This window comes from Amblyomma maculatum, chromosome 1 (assembly GCF_055883805.1).
Source record: "Amblyomma maculatum isolate TAMU_Amacu chromosome 1, ASM5588380v1, whole genome shotgun sequence".
In the NCBI taxonomy this organism is placed as follows: Eukaryota; Metazoa; Arthropoda; class Arachnida; order Ixodida; family Ixodidae; genus Amblyomma; species Amblyomma maculatum.
This window is the reverse complement of record NC_139344.1, coordinates 263,257,634-263,279,535: the sequence shown is the minus strand read 5'-3', so window position 1 is coordinate 263,279,535 and position 21,902 is coordinate 263,257,634. Positions and strand designations below refer to the sequence as shown.

Here is a 21,902-nt window from a genome sequence, read left to right as displayed (position 1 = left end):
TAGCATATATCAGCTGTTCAGCAGCCATCTTTCTTCCAGCGGGTCTAATAAATTTGTTTACTGATTTATTTATTGATATTTAAAGGGGAGCCATGACCCAAGGCTATTATAAGATTGGGTTCAACAAAATATGGTGAGGAAGTACATTACATGATGTAGCTCTACGTTGTAAACCTAGTATTTCAATTTAAAATTGATTCAGGTCGTGCTGATATATGGGTAAGAGTAAGCCAAATTCACTCATGGGGCCCCCTTTTTTGTCAGCTTGAGCATCATAACTAGGAACTTTCTTGAGTGTGGCTTCATTCATTCCTTCTTCTAGCAATGTTTTACAATCAGCTGTATTCAGTATGAAGAGATAGGTGCATGGTCTGAACCCAGATTATGACGATAATGCAGGGATCATTAGCCCCATCACTGAGGAAGCAATGATGCTATATGTATTTAAATATAAGTGCTCAGTTGGGCTGGTTAGTATTGATCTAAATTCGTTGCTACTACCTGCAGCCTGCTTGTAACGATGTTGAGAAAACTAGAAAATTCGATCATTATAGAGTCGCCGACCAATATTTCGGAAGCTCAATTTTCCGGACCTGTCTGAAAATCTGGACCTTGCCATGGTACTGCCACGCACTCCATAGAGTCAAGGCATAACACCGACCAAAATTTCGGACGTTTGAAATCCTTCTCGTTCAATTTTCCGCACTTTTTCTTTCAATTCGCGACTCATGAGCTCCCGAAAACGCAAACAATGCCGCTGCCATTTTGTTTTTCTGCAACCTCGAACCCACATGTCATATCGTTTGATCGGAACCTCGCATACCCAGTATAGCCTCGATAGCAGGCACTGCTTACTGCACCGTCCCGCCAGTGTCAGCTCTGTCGCGGTCGCCATTCACGTGTTGTTTGTTGTGCTGTTTACATCACCGCGTTGACTACAGGCAGTTACTGATGGCGCCAGCACCGTCATCTGCCAGTGAATCCCATCAGCCTTCTTCATCTGCTGACCTCATCGAGCACTTGTGCGCTGAAGGAGCCGTTCTCATGGAAGTGACGCCGTGACGCTGGAGCAGTTTGCTAACGCTGACAGTGAGATCAAGCTCTGCGCTGAACTCACTAACGACGAAATTGTTCACCAGGTGCTTGAAAGTAATGACTTAGGCTCCGACAGTGAGGAGTCAGAAGCTGTGCTGCCAACTAGCAGTGAACTAACCCGAGCTCTGATGGTGCTTTTGGCTGTGTACAGTGAGAGCGTCACCCTTGCTGACGTGCAAGCAGACTTACTTGTACGGCAGCGTAGCGCCCCGCAGTGTCATATTGACCACTTGTTCAAGCCGCTTGCTAAATAAAGTGACTTTTCTTGTGTGAATTGTTTTTTTTTCGGACTGCCTGATTTTCCGGACAGTATCTCGGTCCCTTGAGGGTCCGAAAAATCGGTCGGCGACTGTAAGTGATTGTCGTTATGTCAGGACAGGAAAAAGAAAAGGAATGAGCACGCCCACATATCTAGGCTTGCCTGCTTTCCAGTTATGACTGAATCTGGTAAAAGACTTGCGCAAAAAGTAGATGAAGAAAGAGACGTGACAACAAGACAGAGACAAGACATGAACCAACTCGCCCAGAAGAAAGTACTTATTGGACTGAATCTGGTTGAACAACACAAATCATTGTAAAGGGCACCAAACATTTTATTACAGGATACATAAATAGCCACAAAATGACCTAAGCATGCTTAAAAAAGTCTGAAAATCTGTGCTCTCTCGAGGGGCAGTTTAAGCTTGACAATCGCCACAAGCATCACTTCCAGTAGCGCGTGTGCTGGCTGTAGTCCTTTCGTGTGCTCAAAGCTGATCAGTGACTGGATGGACTGCAGGACATATCCAGCCTTGATAATCGAAATTCCAATGAATCGGTTGTTCCACCTTGAAGGTTATTGCCGTCTTCTTGGTTGATGCCATCTTCATGGACGTACAACAAGCCGTGTGCATTTCCTCCATGCATGCGTGTACAATTGGGCGACGACGATAGGGCCGCAGGACAAGCATTGATTGCACTGATGATAGCGCTCATTTCCTTACCGCACACAATGCCTCCTCGCGGATTTAGCCACACCGGTCCCATTTTCACGTCACCTTCTTCTTGGTGTTTTATTGTTATAAAAATTATTCAGGCAAATTATTGTGGTACACATCTTCCGGGTAGCCAGAAAGCTGTTGTGCCCGATATGTCGCAGATAATCACATAATTATATATGGTTTATTTTTACATAGGGGCAGTGGGAAAACTGATGAATCTCGAGAATTTGATTTTATAAGTGATATATCATTATATCTGATACCATTATAAATGGATTTACTGTACTGAAATTGCTTGAGACAGACATGAAATGACAGGTCTAGTGGTTATCCTGTCATACAGTCGAACCCAGATATATCGAACTCGAAGGGGATCGCGAAATAGTTCGATATATCGATAATTCGATATACAAAAATCAGCTTGTGACGGCACTTACGATGCCAAAAAACGATACCGCATGTGTCGCGTAATCAACCCACTCGCATAATGAACCCACCCTTCATTTTTGCACCCGAGAATTTGAAAAAAAAAAAAAAATGCGTTAAGACCAGCTCGCTCACATGCAAGCGATTGAGCGGTCTCAGCGACGAGCGGCAGTGACAGAGCGAAAAATTTCAAACTTGTTGGAACTGCGTCCCTCTTGCTGCTCGAGCCACCACGACAGCTCAATACAAGGCTTCTGTGTCGCTGCGGCAGAAATCGCGAGCGTTTTCGCTTGCATGTGAATGGCGCGCGTCACTCCGTTCGTTTCGGTCGCTGCATCCACAGCTCATTTCTTGGCAGCGTGCCAAGATGCTGCGCAGCGATAACATCAGGGCGCGTTTATCTTTTTATAGCTCCTCCGGTGGTGGGGAGCGAACTTGGCAGAGTGCTCGTGATGGCTTGATTGCACAATCCTGGTTCGATTTATCACGCCGCGCTTGGAGCGGTCGTCATGATCGCAGCAGCAGACCGCGTGCTTCCGTTGATTCATACATGCAAAGATAAACGGCTCCCACAAAAAAAAAAAAAAAAAAAAAAAGCCTGCCGCTTCTTAACATCCGCAGGCGCCATAGCCACGTCAGCCGCCGCGGGCAGAGGGTTCGCAACACACGCTGGAGAAAACGTCCGACGTCTGTCTGAAAATGGGCTGAGCTGGCTTGGCGCATGCGTAGCGCGTGCTGAAGGAGAGAGATAGCTCGGCAAAAGAATGGACAGACCCACGCACATGGCTTGCAAACGTCATGTGTTGGCGCGCGGGAAACGATAACTGCAGATGCTAGCGCCTTTGGCGAATGGGCGTGGCGCTGTCCAGAACTGTCCCCTTTCATTCCTTCCGCGCGTGGCTTGAAAACGTCACGCGGGGCAAACGGCCAAGGGTGATGCGATCGTCTTTGGGAAAGGCACACTTTCCAGTGCGTGGTGCGGAGTTCGATATATCGATGACCGGTGAAATTGAGTTTGATATATGACGCGGCTTTCCTATACCACGGCCGCTCGATGGAAGCGCACTAGGTGCGGCCTGCTACATTGCCCGAAATCGGCGGGAGGCGCCTACTTCCAGTCGCCACCGCCGCGGCGCCACCGTTCGGGGACAGCCGCGCGCGGAGAGCTGCGCCTGGCTGCGCTTTGAGGGAGGCGTCAGCATGGTAGAAGCCTTTTATTTTAAGGATATAAGAGCTCCGCTTCACAAAATTTGGCAACACGAATTAGTATATGCTGTCATGTCTAGTGTGACCATGTCAGCACTTAGCGCTTGCTCGGCAAGGATGTATACTGGAGTGTACCCTGAAAAACTTATATTGACGGTGGTTCAGGGCCACTCGATTGGAGAGCTCGCATTACCGTGATGTTGCATTCGGATCCAGTTGTTTGTCACATGAAAATGTGACCCGGCTGTGAACAATTCGAAGCTCTTCAGCTGCCATGGTAGCATAATGCATAACCACTAATTAACTATGTCGCGAATTCCGTGTGTCATTTTCATACCATTTACTCATTCCTGCATGCAGCTTTTATACACAAATTGATGTCAACCTCTTCTAAGCTGCTAGCGCTATCCAATAAAAAAATGTCCTACTATGAGCAACCTCTGTGAAAATGCGACATGTAACCAACCTTTCTATCTCATTCTGACAAATGCTACGGTGGAAATATGAAGATGTTTATTAGGTTAAATCTAGATGATAACCTGGGATCTTCGACTCATTTGGAGACCTTAAACTTTGCACGCCAGAACGCTATCCGTCATGGCTTCCCGCATTTTGCATGACCGGACAAAGTAAGCGCGCTTGATAGAGCCTGTCTGCCTCAAGGTGCTACGTATATGCGCCGAAAGTTTTTATTACTATTTTTATTGGCTGCTCGCAAACCCATACAATTTTGCTGGTTGGTAATTTTCAATGGAAGAAAACGTATCGAGTGTTCCTGTTGTGAAACTCTTAGCTGCGATCACAAGAATGTTCACGCTTAGAGCGCAGCTGCAGCCGAGATTCAGCGAGCAGCCGAGTACGCTTATTTAATGGCCACACAAAATAAAGAAAGAAAATTACCAATCGCAGACGGAAAACCTTTCTTGAGAGAGGTTTATGCTATAGCCATAAACGCCGCTCCACTGTTGAGTTGACATTTCCAGCCCAGCTCGCTATCAGTGGGGGCAGCAACTTGACGATATCTTGCATAGTGCCTTAGCATGGGCACGATCATTGTTTTTATAGATTAGCTGCAGGTACTGTGTACAGTGAGAAAACAATGATGAAATCAAAAGTTTACACAGCTTGCTACTTCGCCGGACCTCTTCAGACTTCATCATACTGTTAAAGAAGGTGCTCGTAAGCTGACAAAGCTTGATTACTTCCTTTGCGGGGTACATCAAGCCTCCATTGTCCTTGGTTTTTATTAACCTGCAACCAGTTCAGTTGACTCATATTTCCTGCAACAGGCTCTTGCATGACTGACATGTCGCCTCAAAGCCATCAAATATCGCATAAATTAAGCAACAACCTGGTAGTGATAAACAAAACTTGGGGTTCTTAAGTCTTCTTGAGGAGCCTCGTTAGAGTGCCCGCATTTTGCTACGTGCTTATTCACCGTATCCCGTAAATGCTGCCTCTGTCGCATATCATTAGAATGCATCCTTAAGCCACCGCATTGTATGAAATAGCACCCTACACATAGCTATATAAAGACCCTCTTTACTGAAGCCGTACGAGCGTGCCTTATGACTTGGGATCTAAGGGTCCCGCTTTCAATAACTCCCATTTCACCCTTACATCTTATTGACTCTCTCTGGTTTGTCAGCTCCTGCCACATTGAACACGTCATGTGTTCTCATTGCGCCAAAGGTGTCTGGCCATATCACCAACTAAAGTGCCTCTTACCAGAGAGGTTTTTTTCCGACTTTCCGCCGGCAGAGCTGGCGCCGAATTTTCTGTGGAACGTGGCTTTTCATTTTATCGCGTCGGCTCAAACAGTCTCAAGAGTATAAACAAATGTTGTATGCACAGGCTCCTTTACTTGCAAGGCCACTCAGACTAGCGCGGCAAAATTTAGAACAAATTGCATGCTTATATAAAAAAACAATTCTTAGCTTTTTCTGATATGTCCTCGCAACATAACCTGCGAGAAAAGCTTCTGGTGCTACCTCATCGTGTTCATCTGCTTCACAACGCATCATTAAAAATCCTAGTTCACTGGCCAGCTCCCTGGTTACTAAATAGGTTAAACAACGTGACGGGAACACAGGAAAAGAGGACGACACACCTAGTGCGGTTGTGCCGTACGTCTTCTCCTGTGTTCTCGTCATGTTGTTTGCATGGTTAACCTATAATTAGTCACCAACAAGTCCAATCTACTGTCCTTTGTAGCAAATTCAATGGCAGCTGATAGCGCATTATGCTTCAGCATCTGGACTTTTTAACCTCAGCGCCGCTTTCATTTCAGAGGAAGCGAGTGCATTTCCACTCCTCGCGGCTGCCTCTGCCTGAAGCAAGCTCAGCAGATAAAATTAGAGGGTCTCTTAGATGTCTCTTAATCGGAGGATGGCGAAAGCCTACCCTTCTCCTATCATTTGCCTCTCATCGTTTGCCACAGTTCGTTATTTCAATTAGTCGTTTGATATATTGGTCGTTTCCCTGTCGTGATCAGTCTGCCTGCGTAGTCATTGTAGCCCTTGTCACTCATAACTAAGCAGGTTACTCATTTAGAATCAGCGGTGGTCATTACATGTCGTCGTTTCACACATTGGTCATTTTGTAGTCATTACCAGTAATGATGAGTCATGCCTAGCTATTATAGTCATTACCACACATCGCTAAGCACTTCTACTCATTTCTAATAAATTGCGGTCATTACATGTGGTAGTTTGATATACTGGTCATTACAAATCATTTTAGTCATTATTAACCATTATTATTCCTTAGAATTAGTCTTTACCTCTATCAATGTCTATTTATAACTTTTACTGATTACCTATCACCATCAATCATATTCATTCGGAATCTCCCTCCTTGCACGTCCGCTTTTGCGACTGACACACCAGTGCGCAGATGCGACGCACAGATTAAAGGCACAGCTTTTGCGCACAGATTTTCGCTCCATGAGCCTAGACCAGCTTTCGCCTTAAAAGACAAATGCATCACGTCTCAACGTTAACGTGGTTGCACACGCGCTCACACAGAAAAACTTTGCGTTTACCACGCAGGCGCGAGGCGAACGCGCCCAGAAAGAAAGCAAACCGCGCGCTCAGAGCCGGCGATACCGGCGGCGACGTGTCCCCGAACAGTGGCACTCTCAGCAGAAATAGCGGGCGCAACTGTAAACTCCCCAAGGACGCGCTTGCCCATTGACGGCGGCGCGACGCAGCAGGCTGCACCCAGTGCGCTTCCATCGAGCGGCCGTGCCTATACTTTTACATGGGATTTCCAAGGGGATATTCCGTGAGTTCGATATAACCAAATTTCGATATATCCGGGTTCAATATAACCGGGTTCGACTGTATTATGTTCCGTCTGTATCTACCATTTCGCTATCATGAAAGATTCCAGGTCTCGTACATTCTATTCTAGGTAGTCTAGTTTTCCACTGCTGAAGTGGCACAAGAGAAGAAGGCTGTCACATCAGCTCTTGTGGCAAAAGCTTACTGTTCACATTTGCTTCCTTGTGTTGGTGAAGCATAATGCATATATTGCTCCTGATTGCACACAATGAATGAACTAGAAATAAAGTTTCTGGAATAAAACTGGGTCAAGTTCAGAGTTTCACTTCAAAAAGAGCCAAACTATAGTGTTCTAGAATTGAGAAGTGTGCCGTCTTCAGCGCGCGGTAGTGGGAGCGAGCCAGTTGCCAGAGCGGTGAAAACCGTAGGTGGCGCTGTCGGTCGCAGGAACGCATCAGAAGCGCGTGCTCTGCAGAGGCAACGTTTGGGGTGTCTGCTTCTGCAGCTCGTGTCCTGCGTTGATTCCGTTGCATTGTGATGCTTCTCTGTCGTACTACTATGATACGTTGTTGATGATTGGTCAAGCAGGAAAATAGGTGTCTGCAGAGAGTGCAATCACAGTTCTAGTCTGCCTTGTTGGGCTTTCAATGCCCCCCTCCCTCTCTCTCTCTCTTCCTGAAAGCCCTCCTCTTTTTTTTTTTTTTTTGCTCATTTCGCGCTCTTTCTGTTGTCTTCCCAATTCGAGCCCTTCCTTTCTCGAGATGCACTCTCTCCGCAAGGTGGGGTAAACACACTAGCCGTACAAGCAAGGAACCCACCCATCTTCTTGCAAGTCCGGTTGTTGAGAAGGAAAGGCTCGAGGGCGTCGAAGCCACTTTGAATGCCCTTCCTCGAGATAATCATGAGTAATGAGTGTACGTCACTAAGCACAGTTCAAGCAGTCTCATAGCTTATATTGCAGTATATGTGGCTCAAAAGATCATTCACAAATCAAAATGCAGTACTTGTTCTGCATATCTCATTTCGAGCAAATCGTGCACGGCACAAAAAGGAGAAAATAAATTCATCTTGAAATTCCCCCGCAGGGGGCACCTGTTAAAGCAGGTGTTAGTGTGTACTGTGCGACACCACGGACCCCGAGCACCCACGCTTAGCCATGCGTGGCATTGCTGTGTCTGGGGAAAAGGGGATCCTGGTGGTTGAGCCGATGCCGAGTGTTTGGACCTTTAAGGCCCCTCCGCAGTGGCAACACACCACTTTGGCCCACGCTTCCCACATGCGGCATCTCCGGGCCGTCTGTGGCCATCAGAAGCGCTTATTTGAAGTAATTTTGTTTCGCCTCCGTATCGGACATGCCCATCTGATGCACAACTTCATTCTTAGGAAAAAAGAAAGGCCGATATGTGAAGGATGTGGAGAAGAGGTCCACTATAAACCACATTTTATTCTCCTGCATAAAGTTCGAGAAACTGAGAGAAAAATATTTTACACACTTCTACAGAGAGCAAATTCCATTTCACCCCGCCTTGCTCCTCGGAGAGGATGCAGTTGTTGATACATCCAGTGTTTTTAAATTCTTTGAGGAGGCAATGCTCCTAAACAAGTTGTAATGTCCTTGATATCTGTAGTTCGTGTTCCTAACATAAACATAATACATCTCGTATTTGCCGCATGATAGCCTCAGTTGCTTATGCACCATTAAACCCAACACAACACATCTTGAAATTCGACCATGGAGGTCTTCTTTATTCATCTGTGGAGCTTAGCTTGTAAACTGCTCAGTCTCTCACATTTTTTTTTTTTTTCATTTCAGGGAAGATTAATGCAAATACCATATGCGTGAATTTTCTATGTTTTTGCAAAACGCAGAGGTTTCCAAGCTTGGACTTCCTACCCATGACAGAAAAATGACGCTTTGCATAGTGAAGTTCTACCATGCGATTCCGTTTTTATGTGAAGTCCTAAACCAAGAGCAGAGCTCTAAAACAGAGCAGATACAGCACCTGAAGCTGAGGAGATGCAAATAATCGTGTTTGAAGGCTCTATTTAATGACTGCCGGTGCCTTGCGTGTTTTCAAATTTAGCAGCTTAATTCATTCATGTTCTCATAGTTCATGACGTTTTCGTATAGCTTCGTTGTGTTTTATATATCGGTATATATGTTTGAACTTTTTATTTATATTCGCTTAAGTAGTGAATTGTTTATCTTCTGGTTTTTAAGATCATTCGCTGTGTGGTTTCGTGCATTTGTATTGGCTCTCGCTGATCTATTTCGTTTTGTATACAGCTCTCTGTTCATATGTATCCGCCCACATTCAGATGAAGTATGCAACATTCCCTGGAATTATCTCTTTCTCCAAGCGATCTTTGCATACTCTGTATGTGAGGCAAACAAAGTACGCTAGCTATCCATTGCAATTTGTATCTTACATTGGCTGCATGTGTCTTGCCGCTTATACACATTTTTCCCAACGACGGCCGCTTTTATAGGAAACTAGTTCATTTATTCATGCACATAATCAGTTTAATACATTTAGTCAAGCGTGTGGGAGCTCAAGCAACACAATTTGCTGTTGCGCGCCTTCGGAGTTCGAAGAACTTGCGGTGATGGACACTGTTCACCCAGCTGTCTGCTCAGCGGTCATGTGCTCCATTTACACACAGCGTCCTCTCATGCCACCCGGAGCGTTCGTCGCTGAAACGACCAGCTCGCCAGCCGCAGACAGCACACTTCTCAATTCTAGAACTCTATAGCTAAACCTAAAGTCTGCCATATTTGTAAAAAAATGAAAACATAATTCTAACCCTTACATGTGAATCATATTCTAGAGCAGCATAGGTAGTACTGTCAACGACCGAATTTTCGGGCATGCCCGATATTCCGGACGTCTTCGCAGCACCGCCACGAGTTCCATAGAATCAATGTATAAAGACATCTGAAATTTTGGACGTTCGATCCCCCTGCTGTCCAATTTTCCGGACTTGTTGACACGACGGAAGGTCGGAAACCACAGCTGCGTCATACAGTCGCCATTTTGGCTATCTCCCAGTCTGCGTATCACTGCTTTGAACCACAACTAGCCGTATCCAGCCGTCACACACTGATTCTGGCCACGCTGTCTATATTCACCAGCTTCCAGAGTTTCCGGAAGTGCTGTCGGCACCACAGTGCCATTCAATTGTTTCGTTGCGCAGATCACATGATGTTTGGCTTCCGGAAGTGCTGTCGGCACCGCAGTGCCATTCAATTGTTTCGTTGCGCAGATCACATGATGTTTGGCTAGCCTGATGCGTGGTGCTCCATGACGCTATGTCTTGGCTAGGCCTAGGTTTTTCGATGCTCATCGGCAAACTTCACTGTTCGCAATGTGAGGATTTCGCTTGCCCACGATGGCCTCCACTCTGTCTTCGTCGTTCTCGTTGATGGCATCGAAGCGCAGAAAACAGTAACTTCTGTTAACCCCTTCACCGTTTTGTTATATCAACGAATTTTATAACAAAGCTGCTTATTTTTTTTATTCCTGATTTCGGTTATTATTGCATAAAAAGCATGCATTCGATCTTTAAAAAATATTTGAAGCAAACATGAAGTCAAATTAGCCTATTGAACTTTATTATTTCTCACAATACGGAAAACGAACTTTCTGCTGGTAATGAGCAATAAAAATTAAAAAATGACAACAGCCAACAATTTCTTAACTCTTTCACTGAGTTATGGTGATCGTCCGAAGAAGATGACGAAGAAAAGCATCGAAGGCGGGCCAGCAATGCACGCGCCGCCTCCGCCGGATGCCATTTTTAAAACCCATGTTGCCATACGATAAAGACGTTTATGTGGTAGAAAAAAACAAAATTAACAGGTCAGTGCTGCTATCTGTCAAACAAAATGCCATCTAAGCCACAAACGAGCGCTGCTCGTCCGAAACGCTGAAGGGAAGAACCTATTCAGCGAGGACGAGCTATAGTCGTCCAAAACGGTTTGGGGACGGCTTGGCAAGGACGAGCGCAGCTCGTCCTAAACGGTAAAGGGGTTAACAATGGAGAAAAAAGCCGCCATTATTAAGCAAGTCATGAGCGGCCGATTGCAGGCTGACGGGGGCAAGGAGTTCGGCATTTCTAAGGAAACAGTTTGGAATTTCCTCAAGAACAAGGGCAAAATCTTGGAAGCGGTTGAAAAACCATGTGGTGCCAAAAAAAAGAATGCAAGCCAAGGTGTTCATCTTGAGGAAGCCCTCATCGTGTGGCTTAATTCTATGATTGCAAAGCGGTTGCCAGTCTCGGGTTGCATCTTGAAAGAAACAGTGGAAGCTCGCGTGCTTCAAAGGGACATTAAGGATGTCAAGTTTAGTGATGGATGGTTGAGGAACTTTGAACATTGGAATGACCTCAAGTTCACAAAGATGTGCGATGAGAGCGGCGACGTCGACAGTGCAGTTATTGGGCAGTACCGCAACCGAAAACTTCAGTCTTTGTTGCAGCAGTTCTCTGCTGACAGCGTTTTCAACTGCAACGAACTGGTTTGTTGTATAAGATGTTGCCAGAAAGAACGATTGCGATCTGCTGGTGACCTATGCCATGGGGGTAAGCACAGTAGAGGGCGGCAGACCATTCTCGTCGACAGCAATATGTCTGGCAGCAAGAAGCTTCTCTTGTTTGTAATCTGGAAGTCGAAGAACACGAGGTGCTTCAAAAGGGCAACGCTGCCAGTGTTGTACGAAGCCAAGTGACTCAGCAGTTGTTTGAAAGTTACGTCCGCAGGTTAGATAGAAAGTTTGAACTTCAGAACAGACGTGTCGTGCTCTTCATTAAGACTGCCCCGCTCATGGTCAAATCAAGAACTTGAAGGCTGTCCAGCTGGAATTCATGTCGCCCAACGCGACTGCAGTCCTCCAACCGATAGACCAAGGCATCATCTGCAATCTGAAACTTTTGTACCATTCACAGGTATTAAACCGCACGGTGCTGTGCACGGAAAATGGCAAAGGCTACAACGTTGACGTTGGTCTGCTGTCAGAATGCTTGCAGACGCGTGGAAGGCAGTGAGGGAAGACGATTCGCAACTGTTTTTGTCACGTGGGCTTCTTACTCGCCACCACGGAGCAAGAAACCATTTATGAGGTGAAACTCCCGTCAGCGTGAGCGACCAGATAAGGTCACAATTGTAGCGCTGACAGCACGGAGCATGACGCGGCTGTATGCAGTGGCGGCGGCATGCGGAGCTTCGTAGAAGTCGCAGCGACAAAAAAGAAACCTGGACTGGTTGCCTTAACAACCAAAACGGTGGTAATTTCTTTCCATGCCGACAGGCGCCGCCAGCATGATAGTGGCGCCGCGGGCTTGTCACCTTTTCTGGTCGCCGCAAACAGCGTAGTTTCCACTCCTAAAGATTTCTTGCTCCATGCTCGCCACAGAGGCAGCAGACTTGCCTGAAAGCAACAATGTGATAGATATGTGCCTGCCCATGGACGATGTGATCAATGACCTCCGCTCTGCTGGGGTTTCCATACCGGTGGAAATAACTTCTGAAGTTTGTCGACACTGACAACAAGCTTGACTTCTGTGGAGAAGTAACTGAAGAGGAAATAGTCCGTCAGGTTGTGGCGGACTTGGAAGACTCTGACGTTGAAAATGAGGAGCCAACGCCTGCTCCGCTTACAAGCGCTGAGTTGACGCGAGAATTGTTCACACATTCATCGTTGTACAGTGCTGACATGACAATTGACAGTTGCTCAGATTGAGGCGAATATGATCGCATGCAAGTGGAATGCCATCCAAACAACATCGACAAGTTCTTCAAGACACTGCAGCCATAACACCGGCTGCCCTGACGACATATACATAATAAACCGGCTGTCGGCTGCATACAGTTTTTGAACGGCTCTTTTTCATGCTTTGATAGAGTTTCGAAAGCCTGATACTTTGTCCTTGACGCTTTTGATCCGAGAAATACTGGTAAAATGGTACGTCTTTTGCATGCACTCATTTTTTTGGACTGTGATTTTTCGGATGTTTTTGCGTCCCCGGAGGGTCCGAAAAATCAGTTGTTGACTGTACTACTGTGGTTTGTGCCCAAGACACTTTCAGATTTTTCTCAGTTTTTATTTGGGTCATTGTGAAAAAGAGAAAGGCAGAGAAAACTCGTGATGTAAAGCTCAGTCCTAAGTGTGAAAATTTTGCAGTAAGTCATCAAATCCCAAATAAATGATGTTTCTTAATCTTGTTTGATCAGCTTTTCATGGCATTTGTACATAGTACACATTTAATGCATTTGCATTAAAACCTCTAAACATCTACCGTTCTGTCTGTGTGAAGCCTCAAGTGGTAAATGGCAAAGGGGAGAGAGGGAGGTTCCCTTTGACGGAAGTGAAATAAGGAAAAGTGGAAGGTAGAAAGAAAGGGGAACAGCACGTCACACTGGGATTATTGAGATGGATTGGGAGAGTGGAGCGGGGGACGATGCATCACACTGATCACCGGACTTGATCATGCTACTCCATTGCATGAGTCACTTTGATCGTTTATATTTTTGATGGGTCCAGGCAGAGAACACTTTTGTGTGTTAAAAGTGTTCATCATGAAATTGTTTGGGAAGTTGCTGTATAATTCATGCATTATGAAGAGTAAAGGCTGTGGAGTGTTCGTGCCAGTTGCAGGACCTCAAAAGTGAACTGATGATTTACAAATCATTCCCACTGCTCACGGCAACATCTATTTCCAGTTTCTCATGGTGATCCTTCATTGTGATATATAGGAGTGAGGGACTGTCATTCACTCGCTGTATTCACTATCCATGATATGTCACACTCCATAACTGGAAGGTCTGCAACAGTCTTCTTAGCTGCAGCAGGTAGTGTGTGAGGGCGTGGCTGGACTGGTGGAGATGAGGGTATGTTGCTCTCCTCTAACTTTAGTCCGGCCGTAATGGGAAGCAAGTGTACCAGCAGACTAGCGAGTCAAGCAATATATTAACAGGAGGAGTGTAGTTCTGGCCTGTAACTTTTTTTCTGGCTCGCTCCTGTGTGCGAGTTGAGAGAGGAACGGAGGCTGAATTGAAAATTTTTGTTGGGAGTAAGATGGGTGATTCAATGACTTCACTTATGCTTGGCACACAAAGTGAGTGTTTCAGGGTCCTTTAAAAAGAGCTGTAGGTATGCTCAAGTTCAGCACTGTCTCAGTGTCACCGGTAGAAACCACTGTCATTGTGTCACTGTGCATGCCAGGAGGTAGCCACCTGATGATGGGCTGTATGTCTCTTGCAGGTTGACACAGAGCATCCAGCTGCATGGCTTCTGCACCCTGGTGCCTAAGCTTCTGCACAGTCCTGATGTGGATGTCCAGGAGAAAGTGGTGCAAGCCATGACTGCCCTTGCCAACACATGTTTGCCGGAGTTTCAGCAGCATGTGCCATTGCTACGAACACTTCTTAGTAACTATCGGAGGCGGGCAGATGACGAGTACATGTCCGACAAGGCAGACCAAGCAGCTGACTACTTCGAGGGGCTTCTCCACTCTGTGACTCAGCTGTTGGACTCACTGCAACAAAAGCACAAAGATGAACTCTGACCGACATTGCGAATGTAGCACTGTGGTGGAAGCTTCAACTGTGATAACTTTTATATAGCTTTAAAGTGTGGTTCTAAGTCAACTAAAGGTTTCTTTTTTTACCAAATTTGTATTTGTGTGCATCAGTAACATGATGGCTACAGTTTCCTTTAGATTATTAAGATCAATCTTATAGCTCCTGTTTGTCATTGTTTATTATGTAGAAGTTTGTGCCATTGCACTCTCTCGGCACAGTCTATAAGCACATTTGTTTGCCAAATTTATATTCTTTGTTGCAGGCAAAGGAGCTAGAGGATGAATTTGGCATTCTCTATTTACTTGTCTAATAATTTAACTTGGTAATTGTGAAAAAATATTGCAGATAAGTTCGACATGTGGGTTAGAAGAAATTTGAAATGGTTAAGGTGGGATAATAAAATCAGGCTGTCAGGGAAGAAATTGCATCTGCTAATGCTAGGCTTAGAGTTTATATAAAGGAGACGTGGTTGCTATCTGAACAAATGCAATAGAAACTCACTGTTACAGTTTTTAGAGCGAAATGTTTTAGACAGCAACTAGACGATAGTAGCCAAATGGCATGTGGAAAAAAAAAAAGTACAGTAAAATACTAAAACTTCGTCAGTATGTTTTTTAAAATATTAGCTGTGGTTTTGCTTTTGGTTAAACCTGGGCCTGTATTCAGAATTTGTGTTGTTATCAAAGTGTCGCTATCTCAAGTGAGCTCGACTCATCTGATTGGTTGAAACGCCAGAACCGGGTGTTGCCACTACCAATCCGGAAGAGGTGGACACATGTTGCGACTTTTCCACCAATCAGATGACTTGAGGTCACATGAGACAGCAGCACTTTGATAATGACATAGGCTCGGAATACGGGCCCTGAAGTTACACGAGAGCTATCTGCATGGCTACGCTTAGGTTGGACTTGAAAGTAAAAACACGACTTTTGCAGATAGTAGTTTACTCTATGGTTACAGCTTTATGTCATAGGGGGCACTTTTGACCACTAAAGTGCGATAAGGCGAAAGCCTCTATCGTCCGGTGGTCTGAAGCCCTCCACTACGGCACCTCTTTCTCTCTGTTTTAACTACCACCTTCGCGATGACGCGGTAGCGTAACCTACCCGCTAACATGTAAAGCCGTGCTTTAACCGAGCTGTATGAATGTGCCTGCGTGGCCTAGGGATAACGTGAATGCAATGATTTTGGCAAGCTGATTATGATATCACCCTCCCATATGAAAGGAGAGGTCCGGGTTGGCAGCTCCTGCCAAACGTAATGTCGGGAAGCGCTATGTCCAGTTAGTGCTCGGCCATGTCATCTGCCAGCTACTGTCTCCCACGGCTTCTTTCTTCGCTTTGCGGACGGGCACGGCAAAATGGCCGGACTGTGGCCAATGTAGCTGTGGCCATTGTAGAAAGAAGTTATCTGGAAAAACATGATCTGAATTGCCTGATTTTAGAAGTTTTTGAATGAGGCATAGAAGCATTTAGTATTGACACTTTCCCTGTACCATCATCATCAGCTGGACTATACCAACTGCAGGGCGAAGGCCTCTCCTATTTTCTTGCAATTAACCCGGTGTTGTGATAGCTGCATCCACTTGACCCCTGCGAATTTCTTAACCTCATCCACTCACCTAATTTTCTGCCACCCCCTGCTATGCTTTCCTTCCCTTGGAATCCAATTGGTTACTCTTGGACCAATTGGTTACTCTTAGAGACCGTTGTTATCCTCTCTTCACACTGCATGTTCTGCCCGTGCCCATTTCTTCTTAAGGGGAGATGCGCGTCGAAAAAGCGAGTTTTCCGAGTAATTTTTCAGTTTTGAGTTTTTGCCTGTAAAATTATCTTTGAACATTTAGCTACAACTTTCTAAAAGATCAAGGCAAAATTCGATCGTGAAGTTAGTAAAAAGTCCATTTTATTCAACCACGGTGGCTCGAGAAAGTGCTATTTTCCGCGCAAATCGTCAATTTTCGTGCGCCTATACTTCGAGAACGCCGCGTCGCCCGCCATTGCCGTTTGCTGGGAGAGGTTGAGCAAGCCTTTCTCTTGTAGATAGCATCTCTCGCAGTTTCGTATCTCGGCTGCAAATAATAAAAAAAAAACGTTTTCCGCGCACGCTTCGAGCGTCCCTACTGGACCTTTTAAATCACGTGGTGCTCTAGAGAGGCCGTCATTGGCCTAGACTGATACGACGCTGTGGCGAAGCCTACCTCCTGCTTTCGTTTTGTGCAGCGTTTGGATCGCGCTACTTTGTGCTCTGCTAGTTCTTCTTAGCGGCCTTTTAGCATTTGTTGAGTTCGCGATGAACGACACGCAAAAGCGCAACTTCCGAGCTCGAAAGTCTCGGTCGAAGAACCCGTACCGAGGACGCCGTCGCGGACCTCACCGGAAAACTGCAGCGGGAGACGCAAGCTAGTCCTAACCAGGCCAACGTGCACTCGGACGAGATCGATGCCGCGGTGAACTTTGTGAGCACCTCGGAGGTGAAGATTGGACTCTTCAAGGAAGATAGGGCAGCATGCGGTCATCGATATTCTAAGAGTGTTGCGATATGCGAGATTAGCACGCTTACGGTGCTGGTAAGCGGTGCTGCTTGCCCTACGTGCCGCACCTGTACCCTTGCGGTACGCGAACCGGTGGAAAAGCGAAAGGGGATTTCGGCCTTTCTTGAGCTGCACTGTGAAAGTAGCGAGTGCCTAGCATCAGTGCTTTCTGCTGTGCACGCGTTGTGCCCGGTGGACTTGCAGATAGCGCCAGTGGAAATCGGGACTATCGGAGTGGAAGCTCTCGCGACAGCTTCGCCGTCAATGTGAAGGTGGTGGTGGCTGCGCGCGCGATTGGCATCGGACACGAACAGCTGTCGCGATTTTGTGCAATTCTTGACCTGCCGAACCCATTACACCACAAGAACTTTGCTGCTATCGGCAAGAAAGTTCATGGTGCGGCCATGAAAGCAGTGGCAAGAAGTTTCATGTGCTTTTGTTGTGTTTATGAAAAAATACAGATGTTTGAAACTTTCAAATGCAATTTTCTCCATTCGTAGTTTTCAGCATTTTTTACATTTTGTGCAACAAATTTTGAGTACTTTCAGTGGTCAGATTTGGATGAAATTTTGCGCACAGCCTCTTCAAAGTGTGTAGAATGTTGTTATCTACCTGGTGAACTTTTTTTTAACAAAATTCAGAATGTTGACACATGGTGCCCAAAATATACACATTGGTGTTCCTGAATTTTTTTTACAATTATAGGATAAAATGAATAAATTTGAAGTAGCTTTCGACATACTATATTACCAAAGCAACATAATGAGCTATTGCAAGCTGGTCTAAACATGCATTTCATTATCAAAAAAGTGTGCACAAAAGGCCCTATATTGTGCTTTTGCAGACACTTCTACACAAAAACTAATAAAGATATGTGAAAAGTAAAAACATATTTGGAATCAGCATTAAAAACTCTATAAATGGCCAATGTTTCATAACCTTAGGTTCAATATTAAAGAAAAAGTGTTTTCGAGGAGCATCTCCCCTTAATGTCGACTAGAATGTCTGTAACGAGTTATGCTACCCATTCTGCACGCTTCCTATCTTTTAACATTACACCTGCCATTTTTCATTCTATAGCCCTCTGTGTTCATCATCAGCAACACCTTATCCCAGTTTGGGGTCGACGGAAGCTGACATGGCAAGAAGGTGCGACCAAATGATAACCAGTCGACCCGTCGCGACGGCCTGACCCTGGCCACATTCTGGCCGCGCTGCTGAGTGTCCGGTATCAGCCCATACTGGCGAATACTACCGTCTGTGCAGATCCGGTACTGGCTGATGCTGCTGCCCACAACCAGGAGTATTTATTGACTCTCCAGTTAGATATTTGGTTAGATAGCCCTCTGCGTTGTCCTCAACTTAAGTAGAAGTCTTTTCGTTAACCTCCATGTTTCAGCCCCATAGGTGAGTACCGGTAGAATGCAACTGTTATACACTTTCCTCTTGAGTGATACCGATAAGCTGCTAGTCATAATGTGTGAGTACTTTCCAAATACACTCCATCCCAATCTTATTCTCCTAGTTATTTCCTTTTCGTGGTCCAGATCTGCGATTACTACCTGTCCTAAGTAGACATATTCACCTACCACTTCCAGTGCTTCGCTACCCATATTAAACTGCTGTTCCTTACCCAGGTTGTTCAATATTACCTTAGGCCCGTTTCGCGTGATGCGATTTCTGCCCTGCGACGCTGCGATTCTTGTTGGTCTAGCCGCAAAGCGAGCGTCGCTCCAGCCGCAGAGGCGTTTCCAATTTTTGGAATTTTTGGACTATACCAACTGCAGGGCAAAGGCCTCTCCTATTTTCTTGCAATTAACCCGGTGTTGTGATAGCTGCATCCACTTAACCCCTGCGAACTTCTTAACCTCATCTTCCTACCTAACTTTCTGCCGCCCCCTGCTAGCTTTCCTTCCCTTGGAACCCAGTTTGTTAGCCTAAGCAACCATCGATTATCCTCTCTTCGCACTACATGTCCTGCCCATGCCCATTTCTTCTTGATTTCCACTAGAATGTCAGTAACGAGTTATTTCTCTCACCCACTCTGCACGCTTCCTATCTCTTAATGTTACCCCTACCATTTTTCGTTCCATAGCCCTCTGCGTCGTCCTCAACTTAAAGGGCCACTGTCCAGGGAAGGACCTTTTAAGCGAAGGAGCCCATTGTTTCGATCAGGTACCGGAGATGGTGTGTGCAAAATGCTACAGTGACATGCCCGCCGCAAAGCAACGAAAATACAAATGAAAGCCTTCTCATGCTCTCCTTCGGGAAGCCAGCTTTCCCGTTCCCTGCGCTGGCCTGTCGATCCGCAGCTATGACGTGTTTGTTGAGAACGACGTCCATTGGTCCGTCTCGCTGTCTGAGAGTGAAGGATGGGTGTCTACTGCTCGCTGCGCGCTTTTCCCTTGCCATGGCCAGGCTGAATCCAGCGGCGTGCACTCCCTCACCCGTTTCTTTTTTTTTTTTTCCGCGCACGCGGAGTGCCACGCCCCACCTCCCACCAAGCGATGAGGAGGAAGGGGAATTTGTCTTGCAGAGGCTAGACCTCGAGCAGGAGAATAAAAAACCTTTGCGAGGGAACGGAAGGAGAGAAGCACGGCAGAATCGGGTGATTGCGGTGGCTGTAACTGCGTTATTAGTTAATTTTTTCAAAAACATTTTGCGGCCCTGCATTCTGGGGGCGAAGTCTCACAGTCACCGGGGAAGAAAATATTTCGACGGGAGGGTGGACAGTGGGCCTTTTAGTAGAACCCTCTTGGTTAGCTTCCATGGTGGTAGAGTACCCTTTCGCAAATCCTGCTTGATCCTTTGGTTGAATAAAGTCCAAGGTTGTCTTAGCGATTAATTGTGTAAAAGTAAATTCCTTGTTTAAAAGTGTAAATTAACATTTCTTGACATCAAGTGTGAGCAGCTCCTTTTTGTAGTTCATGCAGAATTGAGTCCATATTTAATTTATTCTAAGTGTGGAAGAGATTAAGTAAAAAATTCGGTCTGTTGACGGCAATGCTGAGCTGTAATCGCTTCCTTGGTTGTTCTTGAATGCTTCGCCTCCTAGCACTAATGCATTCTAAAGAAGCTATCGCAATGGCTGACCGTTGCTGCATTTTTGCTCTTCATGCTATGTTCACCGTACCAGCTCATGCATAAGCACAATCGAATTGTGCACTGCTATGCTCTAAGGCACTGCAAAGAAGTTGCTACGTTTCTCCTCATGAAGTCATGTCTCCACTGGAACAGATGCCTCTATGTTTGTTCATTGTCCTTCTTTGATCCTTTGTCCATTTGCATGTAGGCGCTGCCAAAAAGCATTCGCGGTGGTTGAGAGCCGCTGTTCTCATTTCTCATGTGGTGTTATGTTCAGCGCCTTCGCATGTTAGCAAACATCCAAGCGATTGCTAAATGTATTATACAACCACAATTTGTTGAACTTTTGAGTGTAATAACTGGGAAATCGTGTTGTCCAGGAATGTATTAACTGGAAGAAAATAGTGTAACTCTACGGGAGCTTTTTACTGTCCGTGAATTTGAGCTTGTGAAACAGCATATCATGTGGACCGGGAAGGTATCAATAAGGTTCTACTGTACATCATTGTCTACCACATTTTTTTTTAAATTTTCTCCAAACACAGCATACATCTCTGGAATTTTCAAGGCTGTCGTGATCGTTTTGCATGTCTAGTGTGTTCAACTGTCTGCAATAGCTTTCTGTGAACCTGAACAGCTGACGGTGGGAGGCAGTGTGTGTGGAGTAGAAGAGGAGGTGGCATGTGTGTGCACTTCTGCACAGTTTTCACAGTGGCCGCTTTAATCCTACACTATCCTTGTAAGGTCCGGCGCGTTGCCGGTTGTGTTTTTGTTTTTGGCATACTTGGCTCTCGGCAGGGTGCCGTAGCGTGAACTGCGCGTCTGGTCTCTTTTCAAACACATGGTACCTAGAAGGAGACCATTAGTTCAAGAGCGCAGGCTCTTCGTTCAGACCCCCGCCACACGGCTCCCTTTGCTACGGGAGACTGGAAGGACACTGCTTTCCGCGAGCGGTCCCGCCGCGGTCCCGTCGCCTGAGTGAGAACGGCCCGAGGCCATAAATCACATAAATTTTGCGAGAAGGGTCTGGCTTTCGTCCCGCTACATAACATGTAGCTTAGTACACCAACGTAAGTAAGCGAAACGATCGGACAGGCTGCGACGAGTAGCACACATATGCGCTTGTGGGAAAGAGAAACTACACTACTGCATTTGTATTTGTATTTTTTGCATTTGTATTTGTATTTGCGCTCTAGAGATGAGCGCTCTCGGCTCATCTCTAGAGCGCAGGATGGCGTCTGAGCGTCTTTTGGCTGGAGCTACTCCTGGCGATAGGGCGCTCGCGCTGGCAAGCGCTGGGGGTAGTTGTTGCTTTGGAGCTGGGGCAAGAGGCGCCAGCTCGACTGCGGGGACGCGGAGTCCCTTGTCGCTCTATTTAGCGGTCGGCGCGGCCGAGCGCGGCTAGTTTTCCTTTGTCAATAATCCTTTACCACCTCTTGTTCTTATGTACAAAGTTCTCTGGTTGTTTACAAAATTGCTCCACCATCCAGTCACCCATCAACACCGAACCAAAAACTTTACTATCCTCATCGATTGAAATTTACAGGCTGCATCTTTTAAAGGGCCACTGTCCAGGGAAGGACATTTTAAGCAAAGGAGCCCAGTGTTTCGATCAGGTACCGGAGATAGTCTGTGCAAAATGCTACAGTGACGCGCGCCGCAAAGCAACGAAAATACAAATCAAAGCTCTCTCATGCTCTCCTTCGGGAAGCCAG

At 46.0% G+C, this 21,902-nt stretch overlaps 1 protein-coding gene across 5 annotated transcripts in view; it reads left to right on the top strand.

The window, feature by feature from the left end:
• The window catches only part of Sil1 (Sil1 nucleotide exchange factor), a 63,685-nt gene extending 49,025 nt beyond the window's left edge, over nucleotides 1-14,660 (top strand). For 4 of the 5 annotated variants that reach the window (XM_084591086.1, XM_084591084.1, XM_084591087.1 and 1 more), the window contains one exon: nucleotides 14,251-14,660. In XM_084591086.1, coding sequence (XP_084447212.1) covers nucleotides 14,251-14,554 — 304 coding nt within the window. In that variant the 3' untranslated portion in view covers nucleotides 14,555-14,660. Of the gene's footprint in view, nucleotides 1-941; nucleotides 1,359-14,250 lie in introns of those variants that run through there. The other variant, XM_084591088.1, reaches the window with a different exon arrangement.
• The last annotated feature ends 7,242 nt before the right edge of the window (nucleotides 14,661-21,902 follow it).